This window comes from Cyprinodon tularosa, unplaced genomic scaffold, assembly GCF_016077235.1.
Source record: "Cyprinodon tularosa strain WSP-4 unplaced genomic scaffold, ASM1607723v1 ctg126, whole genome shotgun sequence".
Lineage (NCBI taxonomy): Eukaryota > Metazoa > Chordata > Actinopteri > Cyprinodontiformes > Cyprinodontidae > Cyprinodon > Cyprinodon tularosa.
The window spans coordinates 956,288-971,137 of record NW_024038070.1 but is presented as its reverse complement, the minus strand read 5'-3'; the positions used below and the strand labels follow the sequence as shown (position 1 = coordinate 971,137).

The 14,850-nt window shown below is 37.6% G+C and overlaps 1 protein-coding gene across 2 annotated transcripts; it reads right to left on the bottom strand.

Annotated features, from left to right (window-relative positions):
- Positions 1-2,488: 2,488 nt before the first annotated feature.
- On the bottom strand, positions 2,489-14,110 carry adap2 (ArfGAP with dual PH domains 2). 2 transcript variants are annotated; one of them, XM_038276698.1, is made up of 11 exons: positions 13,812-14,110; positions 10,426-10,550; positions 10,250-10,341; positions 9,922-10,010; positions 9,541-9,653; positions 6,663-6,812; positions 6,478-6,561; positions 5,537-5,599; positions 5,152-5,226; positions 4,806-5,034; positions 2,489-2,725 (listed from the first exon to the last, which is right to left on the bottom strand). In XM_038276698.1, exons 1-11 carry the CDS (start codon positions 13,894-13,896, stop codon positions 2,697-2,699), a joined length of 1,134 nt encoding a protein of 377 aa, XP_038132626.1. In that variant the 5' UTR covers positions 13,897-14,110; the 3' UTR covers positions 2,489-2,696. The 2 variants fall into 2 exon arrangements, with proteins under 2 accessions (XP_038132626.1, XP_038132625.1); XM_038276697.1 differs by having other exon boundaries at positions 5,152-5,229; positions 13,812-14,108.
- Between the last annotated feature and the right edge of the window lie 740 nt (positions 14,111-14,850).

Sequence of the window (14,850 nt, the reverse complement as noted above, 5' to 3'; positions counted from 1 at the left end):
CCTGTTTCTTGTTTATGAGTATTTTTTTCTTAATCCCACTCATTTCGGCGCCAGTGGATCAACTCGCAGTGGACGTTTCAGGAGCATGCCCGACCTCCAGCACCGGGCTGCTACAGTGAGCTGCGTAGGACAAAATTAAACTGGGTCTCGATAACAAAAGCGGTTATGCTGCCCTCTTCTTCTTCTTCTTCTTCTTATGGGGTTTTATGGCGGTTGGCAGACTTGTGAATTGTGCATTACCGCCACCAACTGATATGGAGTAAAGCAAGAAAACAGAAAACGATTCACCCCCCCCCCCCCCCAAAAAAAAAAAAAAAAAAAAAAAAAAAAAAAAAAAAAAAAAAAAACCTGTGTAACTTAAACCAACATAATACTAAATCACATTTGCCCATATAATTTTTAATTTACTCTAGGTCATCTTAACTCTGCCAGTTTCTGATGGTCCCATCGGTCCTCCCATCATACTTCCAACCATCTCCCAGTTCAAATCTTTAATGTCCAGATATTTTTCTGCAGCCTTCACTATTATTTTGATTTTTTCCGTTTTTTTTGTTGTCTGTGCAGTACAATTAATTACTTCTACCATGAAAAGAACAAAATTTGTCTTTTTAACAATAAGTGAGTCTTCATCAATTTTTTGATTCTCTAGAGGTTTGGAATTTGCCGTGTGTTGAACTGTAGGTTTGGGTTTTTCTGACTGAGATGGGATCCTTTTTGCAGCTTCAGCGTAGGTTATTCCGAGCTCAAATTTCATTTTTTTAATTTCCTCAGACCTTTTGCTTGCTTCACAGCCGCGATAAGCAGCAGTATGTTCTCCACCACAATTACAGCATTTTATTATAGCTTCTTTTCCACATTTACCATATTCGTGTTCTCCTGCACACCTTCCACACCTCTGTTTCCCTTTACAAACTGCTGCAATGTGACCGAATTTTTGGCATTTGAAACATCTCAATGGTGGAGGATTGTAGATTTTGACATTATAGCTTATGTAACCGATGAATACTTTGCTTGGTAATTGCTCTTCCTCAAATTTAATTAGCACTGATAAACTGTCAGATCTTTCTCCGTTTCTTGTTGTTTTTAACCGTTTTACTTCTTTTACTTTTGCACCGCTTATGTTTTCCAGAATCTCTTTTTCAGAAATTTTTAGAGGAACTCCTCCAATGACTCCCCTGCTGATCTTTTTGTTCTCCATTAGGCTGCACTGAACTCTTATCCCGTCAATTTTGTTGATCCGTATTGCTTTGCCTTGCTGGGCGCTGTCTCTGCAGTTAATTAGCAGGTCTCCACTGTACAGAATTCTGGCACCTCTGACTTCTCCGACAAGTTTATTGATGGTTTTTGTTAAGTGAACCGGATTCCAATTTGTAAAAGAGTCTGCCTGATTAACGACTTTGAATATGACTTTGAATTCATTTTGTTGTGCTGTGGAATGTATGGAATGATCATCACTGGATTGTTCTGAACTAGATTCCCCTTGAACTGATCTCTGTTTTTTCCGCTTTTTCTCATTTTTTGATGTTGCTATCTTCCACCCTTCATTGTCACTATTTCCCTCTTCCATCCCACAAGAATCGCTTCCTGTTTCCTCACTACTCACGGCCCAAGACATTTCTCCATAAGCAGCTTCAAAACACGCGCCATGCACCAAACGACCATCCACATCCGACCGACTCCCCTTTCCCGGAGGTCCTGTTCCTTCTAATCTATGCTGCCCTCTGGCGTCAATTTAGAGAATGTCTCTTTCCGTTATTATTTGCTCACGGCATGAAAAGAATTTCTTGCGTTATATAAAACCACCACTAGGAGGCACCAAACAACCAAACAGGCAGTAGAATTGTAACCATGCGTTTTGAACAAATATAAATGTATGAATTAATATATAAAATAGTGATTAGAATATATCAGCATAAATTGTATTAATTATAACATTTTATGCCGTGTTTGTTATAAAACGTTACACATAAAAAAGGGTTAATACTACTTATGAGTATGCACATTTCTTTCTTTAGCTATGATCCTGATCTGTAATTGTGGATAATTTATGCATGGTTGAAAATGTGTATAAAGACAAAATAATAACAGACAGACTGAAGAAGCTTCCCTAGTTAAGCTGTGACCAACATCTCATTTATTTGACAGCATCTCCTGAATAAAAGAGAAAGACTATATGAAACAGTTTTTCTACATATTTCATAAAATAATGAAATATTTAGATTTGGGTTACCTAGTAGCTGTGATATTATTGAAGCATTGGGTTCATAATATTCCTGAAACATAAATTAGTTTTTTGTATGTTTATTTTCTACTTTTCAAAAGAAGTAAACTTTTTACTTGTTTCAACAGCAGACAAGGCAAAACTATAGAAAAAAACACAATTAATTTTTTTTTATTTAACAGTCAATAAGTAATTATATTCAATAAATGTATTTTAATGTTAAATGCCCAATAAAAAAATATATTTACAGAATTCTTATTGAGATAATTAGAAATAAAGGAATGTCAGATCACCATGGTAACGTAAAACAACTGTGTTAAAGTATCAGTAAAATATCAGATGATTATGATGTGGCCTTTTTAAACCAAAGACTTAACATCATGTCAGTAGGATCTAATAGGAGACAGACATTCAGGTATCCAGGTCTTGGATGCAGTCTTCTGGAGTACATCCCAGCTGTTACAGTTCTTTGTTTTCATCTCTTGTACCTTATATGGGCTTCAGCTGGAAGAAAAAGAAACATGTTGGAGTTGAGGAATGACTTGAAATATGCTGAAATTCATAAAAAAAGAGGATTTTTCTACAAATTGAAGAGAGATCTAAATTCATTTTGACAAACTGTGTTGGTTTTCCTCATTTGTGTAAGCGTTAGACTGGATCAGTTGAAAAGATTGTCTTTTCATTAACAATTTCTCTATCAAACATTGGAACGCCCAGTTTTATAGAACATTTCTAGTTTTTCTCACTCAAGTTCTGCCTAAACCTCTTTCCAAACCTAAATTTGACACCGATGATGAAAGCTTAGGTGTTTGATGGTTGTGAAAAGGATATTAGTCAGAGCTACAATGATGAAACAAGAAACGTACAGATAAGAAATGCATAGATTAATGAATTAAAAAGATGAATTAAAACAGTTAATGTGTTTAAAAAGGAAACCATTGAACTTTAGTTGTTCTTGTAAACTTTTCAGCTTCCTGTTCATGATTAATGTATTTAAAAAAGAAAAACATCATAGGGTATTTTTAATTGGAAGTCTACAGTTTCAGTCAGACTTTCACAAACAGACATAAAAAACTCAGAGAAATATATATTTAAGTTGAGATTTTAATAATGCATTTGGACTGATTGAATATCATACACATCCTTAACTTTTTTTAAAAAGAAAATTGTTTAACAATTTAAATTAACTGATGGTTTTCTCTAATTCATTCATGATCAAGATTATGTGTACAGACCCAAACAGATATCAGTTTTCCCCAACGAGCTGCACTAACTTCAAACACATTATTATATCCATCAATACAACTCTGATGTGATGCTGGTTTATTATTCAACCACACATTGAAACTGTTTAGTTTCCTGTTTTAGGCAAAATCTCTACCTTTAGGCTTATATATTTGGAACCTTCCAGTGATGTGATATTATATAGCTTTATCATTTCCAGAAAGGGTGGGGATCTGTGTCTGGAACCACTCTCATTAGAACTGTGTCCAGGATTTAACCATCTGATCCAGAAACTCAGTCTCAGATCAAAGAAAACTGATAAGATTCAATGTGATGAAAGGCTGGAAGATGTTCCCTCATACGGGGCACTGGCCACACTTAGCCAGAGTTCATGAACATGGACAAAATCTAAAAGATCCTCCTAGTGCTCACCAATACAGACTGAAGTTTATCTCCAACAAGAGAAGGATTAATCTATTTGGCCAGATTGACAGAAAAACTGTTTAGAGTAGTCAGTTAGCAGGATCATTCTGTGAGGTTTACCCTTTTGCAATGCCAATGCTACCTTACACAACGACCAGGGATAGTTATAATTATTAACAGTTTGAAACTTGGACTTTGTTGGGTGTTAGAAAAAAAAATATACCAAAACTGAGAATAAATAAAACAGGCTAATCTGGAATCATCCCGACTTCAACACTATTAAAATGCCATCCTCAAAACATGAAAGGAGACCGACAAATTTAAATAAACACTTAAAGGAAAAGTAGTCAAATAAAAGTTTTGTTAAGCATATGAAGAAATATGACTGAGGGGAAATGAACTGTAAATCCATACCCGTGCATCAAATTTTAGCTTTTAAAAACTATTAAAGCCGTGTTTGAGTATTCTGCAATTCTGTGGGTAGAGTTATCATCTTGTAACTGGATGGTGAGCTTAATTCCAGCTTCATCCTTCACATGCCTACATGCTGTTGGGCAAGGTATTGAACCCCAGCTTGCCAACCAATGTGAGTACAGTGTAAGAATGGTTGGTTATAAAGAGTGTAGCAACACATCTAATTAGAACCGTGCTTATATATAAATGGAGCTAAAGTAGCGCAGCCTAACCAGTGACTAAATTAAATTAATCAAAACGTTGGACTAAAGGAGTGAAAGCTGGACCTTTTTATGCAAATTGTAGAATAAAACATATTAACCTCTACACTCATATTAGTTGTAAACAGAGCTTTTGTTGCAGTGTTGTTCCATGCTTGAGATATTTACAACATGGATGGTAAGTTATTATTTTTATTTGTTCAATTTAGTTCCAGTCCGCAGCATTAATTCTGCACAGTGGTTTGCAGACGTCCTTCTCTTACCGTTATAATCTTGCGGTGACATGGGCCTGGACATCACCTTTCTCAGGGCGCTCAGCCACTCTTTCTGCTCCCTCTCCTGCTCGCACATGAACACAAACTGCCTCTCAGGAGTCTGCACCGTCACCCCACACTTCCACTTGTTGCCACGTGTGTTTTGTGGGACGCACTCCTTCACAGAGTAGCCGTTGCTCTCTGTCCCGATGAAAATGACGCCTAACTCCTCTGCATCCTGTTTGAATGACAGTCATTTGGAAAAATAAATAAATCAGTAATTATAGTTAAACAGATATGTACAGGATAGCACCAAATTAACACCTAGTATTTAAATTAGAAATGTGGTCCGTACCAGTTGGTCTTTGAAGTATAGCAGCTTCCTGTTTTGAGAGTCCAAAATGAACCAGCGCTTCTTAAAAGACTCCTTCTGCTGTTTAAAAATAAATCATTTTTATTAAGAAGAATGCCTAAACATGCTCCATTAAAAGAAAGTTTTCTTCGGATTTAAATAAAAGCTGCCAGACAGCATCATATATATATCTTATTATAGATATTGTCGTGTGTATCTGTGTGTGAAAGAGGAACAGAAACATTCAAATGTACATCTCAGAGCAAATAACATCAAAAATAGCTTTGGGATGACTGGAAATTAAATGCTCCACTGCTAATAGAATAAGATATGCAAAAGCCAACAACTAACCAAAACACATTACAACGCCCCTCTCCTTCTGACTTACCAGCGGCCCCGTCTTTTCCATGTATCCCTCTTTTAGATAATTTCTTGTTATCTTTGGCACCAGCTGACACAAAAAGATAAAACAACCACTTTTTGAAGACAGTCAAAAATATAAATCAGTTTTATGTTTTACAAACTGCTTTCAAAGAAAGAATAAAAAAATCTAAGACAGTGGCAGCTGGCCAATAGCCTTGGTTAAGACATTAAAAAAAGATATTTCAAAATATATTGGTATATATTTTTTAATGTGCAAGATAAATATTCACTCTTTAATGATAAGTAAAGCTTAATTTCATTTTTCTTCGGATTGGTGACATAGTGACAAAGTTGCACATGCACAGCAGCTCCTCTGCAATACAAGTATAGGAGAGCTCTGGGCGCACAAACTGGAGGTGAAACCGTTTGGACCTGATCAGCTGAAAATCAAAATTAATCAGCAGTCCAAAGACAGATAGATATGGTACACTCTGTCTTTTTCCAGGACCTGGTTTAACTACAAGGCTTGGCTAACTGCATGCAGCGAGGCTAATGCTTTATTCTGCTGCCTTGACTACCTGCCTCCTTTTTCAAACATCAGGATCTGACCCAGCATAAAGACAGATAGGACTGATTTAAAGCACTTTTTATGGAAAATAATATAAAAGTATAATATATTTATAAATATATTTTTATTTCACATAGCCAGCTTTATAAAAAATAAAGCTGACTAATATTTGCCCTTACAAAGCCTCACAAGGGCAAGATTTATGTACAAAAAGCAAACCTTAAAATATGTTTTCTTTTTATGTTTTTTGTGTAATTGTTTTTTGGTATACACCTATATAAAATTTATAGCCCCCCCCCGGACAAAACTTCACCAGCCACCACTGATCAAAGAGCAGAAAGGTATTTAAAAAGGTACCAAACAGGAATAGGAGCAATTCAGGGTAAGTCCAGCGTTACCTCTTCATCACTTCCCGTCGGGTATGCGGTCTTCAAGTATGCATACCGAGCTGCTCGGATGGCGTTGAACCACACAACTATCTCCTACGGACAAATATAAAAAAGAAGCCATGAAATTCTGTGAAATCAAACCTCTTTAACAATAAAGCACAAAAGATGAAGGTATTTGGGTCACTCAGCTTCACCTCAGGGCTATCATGATACACATAGAGGTTCCTGGTTTTATCATCATCCTGGTATGTAAGCTGCAGCCCATGAGGATGACCAATCTTCTGTGGCTGAAAGGTGGCGTTCAGGTCTTTGATGGCAATCACAGCTTTAGGGCCTTTGGACTCCTGCATTATAAATATGTCGATATACTTAGCAATGTAGGAGATGGGGGAAGAAATAAAGCTGAAAGTGAATAAGTATTAGATATGTTTCTAAAAGGTAGAGCAGTTTGGGTTTATAATCCGTCTATGTGTCTCAATACTTCATAGAAACACCTTTTGCTGCATTTACAACTGCAAGTAATTTGCAGTACAGCTCCATTAGCTTTGATCTTAAATAAACAGACTTTTTCCCCAGTCTTTGCAAACTAGCGGATAGTGAATGAAATTGAATGGAAAAGCATCTCTGCATATTAGTTTTCAAGTCTTGTATATCTGGACTAGATTAAGCGAAGGACTTCAACTGTGCTCTTCTAACATGCTTGATGTTTAGGGTCGTTTTCCTTCACAGATTTGATTTTTTTTAATCCTCCTACATACTTTGTTCCAGTTTCCTATTATATTTAGCTCCATCCATCACTTTTTTATTGATTTATAAATAAAACACTTTACACTACCCATCATAGATAGTCTGTTCAGAGTCATTTCTTTTATTAACATGTAATCTGTTCATTGGTCCAGAACTTAATTATTGTGTTCCTTATAAAACTTCTAAAAACAGGACCCCATTTGGCTCTCTTCTTGCCACTCTTCCCTAAAGCCAAGATTAGCCAAGTGGAAGATAGAAAGTTGTCACACCAGAGTCACCATGATGGGCCTCTGATTAATGCTGGCCAATCAGTTTTGGAGGACAGACATACAGGTGCTGGTCATAAAATTAGAATATCATGAAAAAGTTGATTGATTTCAGTAATTCCATTTAAAAAGTGAAACTTGTATATTATATTCATACATTACATACAAACTCATATATTTCAGATGTTTATTTTGTTTAATTTTGATGATTACAAATGACAACAAATGAAAATCTCAAATTCATCATATCAGAAAATTAGAATATTGTGAAAAGGTTCAAAATTGATGGCCCCTGGTGCCACACTCTAATCAGCTAATTAACTCAAACCACCTGCAAAAGCCTTTAAATGGTCTTTCAGTCTAGTTCTATAGGCTACACAATCATGGGGAAGACTGCTGACTTGACAGTTGTCCAAAAGACGACCATCGACACCTTGCACAAGGAGGGCAAGACACAAAAGGTCATCGCTAAAGAGGCTGGCTGTTCACAGAGCTCAGTGTCCAAGCACATTAATAGAGAGGCGAAGGGAAGGAAAAGATGTGGTCGAAAAAAGTGTACAAGCAAGAGAGATAACCGCACCCTGGAGAGGATTGTGAAACAAAACCCATTCAAAAATGTGGGGGAGATTCACAAAGAGTGGACTGCAGCTGGAGTGAGTGCTTCAAGAACCACCACACACAGACGTATGAAAGACATGGGTTTCTGCTGTCGCATTCCTTGTGTCAAGCCACTCTTGAACCACAGACAGCGTCAGAAGCGTCTAAAGAGAAACAGGACTGGACTGCTGGTGAGTGGTCCAAAGTCATGTTCTCTGATGAAAGTAAATTTTGCATTTCCTTTGGAAATCAAGGTCCCAGAGTCTGGAGGAAAAGAAGAGAGGCACTTCATCCACGTTGCTTGAAGTCCAGTGTAAAGTTTCCACAGTCAGTGATGGTTTGGGGTGCCATGTCATCTGCTGGTGTTGGTCCATTGTGTTTTCTGAGGTCCAGGGTCAACGCAGCCACATACCAGGAAGTTTTAGAGCACTTCATGCTTCCTGCAGCTGACCAACTTTTTGGAGATGCAGATTTCATTTTCCAACAGGACTTGGCACCTGCACACAGTGCCAAAGCTACCAGTACCTGGTTGAAGGACCATGGTATCCCTGTTCTTAATTGGCCAGCAAACTCTCCTGACCTTAACCCCATAGAAAATCTATGGGGTATTGTGAAGAAGAAGATGCAATACACCAGACCCAACAATTCAGAAGAGCTAAAAGCCACTATTAGAGCAACCTGGGCTATCATAACACCTGAGCAGTGCCACAGACTGATCGACTCCATGCCACGCCGCATTGCTGCAGTAATACAGGCCAAAGGAGGCCCAACTAAATACTGAGTGCTGTACATGCTCATACTTTTCATGTTCATACTTTTCAGTTGGCCAACATTTCTATAAATCCTTTGTTTTTATTGGTCTTCAGTAATATTCTAATTTTCTGATATGATGAATTTGAGATTTTCATTTGTTGTCATCTGTAATCATCAAAATTAAACAAAATAAACATCTGAAATATATGAGTTTGTATGTAATGTATGAATATAATATACAAGTTTCACTTTTTAAATGGAATTACTGAAATCAATCTACTTTTTCATGATATTCTAATTTTATGACCAGCACCTGTACAGTAAGAGCAGCGACTCTTTCAAAACTTTGAAATATTGTTCTTTAAGTTATCCTTGCTTTAAACATCCTTCTTTCTGACCTGTCTGCTGTGCTTCTTGATCTTCATGAACATGGAAGGTTTGTTTACAACTGTTCTCTAACAAACACCCAAAACTTTTATAGAACAGCTGAATCTATTTCTATTTATAACCCAGAAGTCAGTTCTTCTTCCACCTGACAGCTCTGCAGTACTTAATTATAGGAGTATCAAATTAAATCCCTGAAATAAATCTATTAAGACTCGTGGTGAACAAGAGGTATGAATAATACAGAGAGACACTGAATTCAACTTGTTTAATAAAAGATAATAATCTAATTATTATTTTTTTTTTTGTGCATCTGAGAACTCACATCTTCCTTGTTGTAGTAGGACAGGGTGAATTCCCGCTCTGACAGAACAAACTTCCTCTTCAAAAACTGCATGTTCTCTTTCCCTTTCTTCCACAGGAGTCCTTCGTGGAAACCTGGTGCAAAAGCAGAAAGGAGAAGGGTCAGATGCTTTATTTCACCCTGATCACTCCAAGGGTGATGACTTAATTTCTTTTTTTTTAACACCCAGCCCAAAAAGAGTAAGTAATTAGTATATCATTACAGCTAAATCTACAGTAAAACCGGTTTCCCTGAGATAGTTTTATGAGGAACCATGCTGTCAGCATAATAATGTGCACCAACAGGGTAACAATAGCCGGCCGTTATGTTCTAATGTGTGCCTATAAGCATCCGATTTCTCACCTGTTGTATACGCCAGAGGTGGATACTTGGTTTCTCCTGTGAATTCCGTCCTCTGGTATTTAGCTCGGATCCACTGGTCCCTCAGGACGCTGCAGTTCAAAATGAGATAACAGTCTCTCGCATTTTTCTGCGGTAACGCCAGACAAACCTGCATCAATCACCTTTGATCTAGCAGGAGGCTTTCATGCACATTTCACTTCTACAGCCTGCAGTTGCACTTCTCTCTATTTTCTGTGGTTGCGCCCATGTCAGCAGTCTGTTGTCGATTATAAACTAGCAAATGTTTCACCAGTGAAACGGCAGAGAAGAGTTTCATCACACTTCTTACTTGCAGTCGTTTTCCTGGGGTCGGTAGTAGTAGGGTGGAACAGCTTTCTCATAGACGGCTCGGGCGCTGGCATTCCCATTCGATCTCATGAACTTTTTATGGCGCAAAGAAAGAAAACAGGTTAAAGTTACAAGTAGCCATCTTTATTAGAACCAATGAGAAGATCAGGCTCATACCTCGACTAGATCATCCTCCCAGAAGTCCAGCCGGATTGATTTGACCCGGCTGGAGAGGCTGCGATGGATCCCAGAGCAGTTCAGGCATACAAACACACCCAGCTTGTAGGAAGCCCAGTCTGGCTCTGAAAAGAGAAGAGGATTTTCTTTTTGTCCTTAGGTAAGGCAGATGTTGAGGCTGCTTAGTACTGCATCCAAACACAATCTGAATTTAGACATTAGGAAAGCTTTTAGGCTTGAGAGGTTTTATGAAGTTCAACATGGTTGGATAGTTTATTTGCTGAGCAAAGCTACAGTAAAACATTTACTGAACCATTTAATTAAAGAAATACGAGAGTAATAACTCTAAATTCATAGTTGGTTATGTTTTAAACTCTAAACTTAGACAACAACAGTAAAGTGAACTTTATTGTTATAAAGTGTAGCAGGGATCAGAATGTAAACAGTGTAGGAAAAAAGAATACCAGTTTAAAAAATAATGGTGCAAAAGAGCATTGATATGAAGAGGTTCAGTGCAGCGCAAAAAAAATATGTTGTAAAATGCAGTAGAACATTGAGTTGTGTCCTATTTAAAAGGACTATAAAGTTTCAGCCACTTAACTCGTTGATAATTATTGGTTAAGACTGGTTTAGAGCGAATGAGCAATGCTTCGTTGCCTCAAAATTTAGAGCCTAGATATGAGCAATGATGTCACACCCTAACGTTTCCAGACAGACAACCTGAATAAATACTTCAGAAACAGAAGGCGTTTAGTACTGTGTGCTGCTAATTAAAGGAGACAGTAGAATCGCTTTTAAATAGTTAACATTTTAACCACTTTATACCCATATATGCTTGCTGGACGACCTCTAACAGCTCATATTTCGACATTAGGAAGACTTTTTACTGCAAATGGTTGGACACATGAAATATCCAACCTTGATCTCAGAGCTTCTCTACATAAAGATCTGAATGTAAGCTCTAAGATGAAATGATTCACCTCGTGGTTTGCTTATATGGTGGGACTATTAACATCTGCCCAGACTAATCAGAAATGCAGACATGTATTGATGTTATGTTATTACATATCTATAACTGACACCTGTACAGCTGCACAGAAGAAGAAGCTTCTTTACCAATCACAGAGAGAAGTGCTGATAAGGAGCAGGCCAACCTTATTTTTCTGAATTCATTTAACACTTTCTATGCTTTCCCACCATCAGCAAAAACTAATTGAAAGACAACTATTCACAAACTGATTGAAGAATAGTGTTTCGCCAATACTCGATACCTGGCTGTGCAGTATTTGCCAATACCGACACCATTTGTTTAAAAATTGATGTTTGTGTGTATATATGAAGAACTGCATACTACTTGGATAAAATAATAACCATCATGGCTTTGTCAAGCTGCTGCCTATCTTTGTAAAGCAGCAAAAAGACTAATACAAAGTGAATCCAGTCGACCTTTTTCTTCCCTACCTGGAATGGGTGACAATAATTGAATTTTGGCTCTCAAAATGGCTCTCAAAATGGTATCGGTGCCCTATTTGTTGTTACGCGCCGATACCACCATTTTAGTCATGGGCGTAGGATTGCATAGGGACCATAGGGACATGTCCCTACCAAAATTTTGGACCGACTTACTTGTCTCTACCAACTATTAGATGTGAATAACATGTTTATAATTTACAATACAGCTTTGTTGCAGCATTAGAGGGGATGGAGAATATTAAACGACAAAAAAAATGTTTGTTCATATTTTTTTTTACAATGGTATTGTAATGGAATTGGTATAATTCCTACTCTAAGTGGGTCGCTCTGTGAGCTGAAGACATGTTTTAGAGTCTCTATAGACCAGTTAACGATTAATCGTTTACTAAATTTGTTGACATTTCAATAATCGATTATTCCGATAAATTGTTTCAGCCCAAGATAAAATACATGATATGGGTTAAAGCTACAGTGTGTAATTTTCAGCGACATCTAACGTCCAGACTGCAGACCGCAGCAACATGAACATCTCCCCCCCACCGCTTCTCCCCCCCAACAGTACGGCGAGCGTTACGGGACAAAATGTCTTCCATGACGTCCGCATCACCTACCTTCTCAAGTGATGAGGTTTGTTTACATAGATAATTTTACAGATAGTATTTAATTAGTCTGTGTAGGGTATAGATTTCATGTAGACTTAAGATAATAAATATACCCATAATGGGCGATCTCGCAATCGCTAGTTTGTTGGCTCTCCGCTGCCGTAGCGCAAAGATGTCTGCCTCCATGGCTGCGAGACCCGCTCCTATGTAATTATAAATAACGAATTCTAAGGCAACGCAAATATTAAGGTTAAGAGGCTGAGCTCGTAGATGATGATAAATAACATAGTTATGTATAATATATTACATTTCTGACTGTATATCCCTGTAATTATTACACACTGTAGCTTTAAATAGAGTAACTATACAATAAATTCATTTGGTGTCCCTTGAATCTATTATTTTGCTTGTTTCATGAGAATATTTAAAAGATAGGTTTTGGTTTTACCTCTCTACAATTGTATATCTTCAAAAGAAAAACAGGATAAATCCACATATAACAGACATATTTAGACTATATTTTGTTAAATAGGCACAGATTTACTTTCTGTCTTTGTCGCTGGTAAGCCGATGATGCTTCAAACATTCATAAACAGCATCTAGTGTGTGTAGCGCTTATAAAATTTTTACAAATGTAGCAAGAAATGCTGCTTTTCTCTTTAAACAAAATACACCCTGATTTTCATGCCAAGCATAAAAAACAGAGCATACATAATTTTGCATAGAACCAATAACATCAAACCAATAGTGTCCCTACCAAAGTTGAAATCAAACCTATGCCCTTGATTTTGGTGCTGGATCGGGACCCCACCCAATACTGGTATTGGTATCGGTGCAACACTAATGAAGATTAGAGTTTTGTTTTTTTATTTATCATTGGGATTCTAATATCTCCAAGTTGGCAAAAAGAAACCACATTCTTATCCTCGTCCAAAATGTAGACACAAATAAATAGTTGTTGGGGCTCCTATATAATAAACTTTTATCTCTAGGGTTGTTTATCAGATTTTTTATTGATTTTTTATTTTGAAATGTATGTTACAGAAGAAACTCTTATTGACAAATAGTTCAAGAGGATTGGATATCAAACAGGCCTATAAATGTTGAATTTCTAAGACTATTAGCATTCTAAAACATTTACATTTTAAAACATCCTTAAAACATTATTTCCTATAAACTATATTTCCCAGCATATTTTATTAACCTGAGGTTGTTAAGTCTTTATAGCAAAAACACTAAATGATTAAACCTGATGCAGCCTTGTTACATAGTTTAAACCCAGCAGAAGTGAATGACAGCATTGGTACAGACCAGAGGCCCCGCAGTCAGCGCAGCGGCTGTTCTCCGGCTGCTTCACCAACTCCAGTAAAATCCTTTTGTTTCGCTCGTTTGACATTTCGGCACCAAGTGTTGATCTCCTCTGATTCGGCTCTCGGTGCTGCGATCCGTATCTTTCATGTTGGTCTCATAGTTTAAAGCTCGGGGAGCTGCGGCTGACAGACCGTCCATAAGAAAACTGGAACTAACTGACAGAAGCGCTGGAGGTTTCGACGCGGTTGGACGCGCGCGCGCAGATACACCTCCTCCTCTGGAGCGCGTCCAGCCGCGCAGTCTGTGGGAAACAATTGGTGCTTTAGTAGCTGGAGGTTGTCCTTTTGTTACAACCTGCCTCTATCAGAGGCGTAACCAGAACATTTTTATAAGGGTGGCCAGGAAATAACCAATGGACACTGAGGGGTGGAACCAGAACCTCATGGCCAATCTACACTGTTCCAACAGGAAAATTAAATAGCAAAACATCCATATTTTCTAAAAAAAAAGACAAACTATACTTTCCTACAGCCTTTTCTGACAAATAGACAAAGGTATAGTGGATAAAACTCTTTCATTTTTGAGTTCTGGGGCGTAAATCTTTTACACTTATTATTTACCTACTTGTATCAATAAACAGTCTCCATACAATTGATATTAACACGCATTAATATATACATACATTAATTATTTGATACGTTTTTATAAAAATTGTTATTTATGATTTCACTGAAGACTCCTAGATGACTTGCAGACAGATCATTTTGGCTATGTTCCCACTGCAGCCTGAAGTGACCCAAATCCGATTTTTTTGGCCCATATGCGACCTGGATCTTTGCATGGCAGTCTGTACAACACAGATCCGATTTTTTCCAATCCGACCCAGGCCACTTGGCTATGTGGTCCTGAATCCGATATCAATCTGATCTTTTCAAATGCGACCTGCGTCTGAACAGCCAGGTCAGATTCATCCGACATGATCGTCATTAATACCCGACAAAGGTCCCTATTATGCGGCTTGCTACGCAGAAGCGGCAAG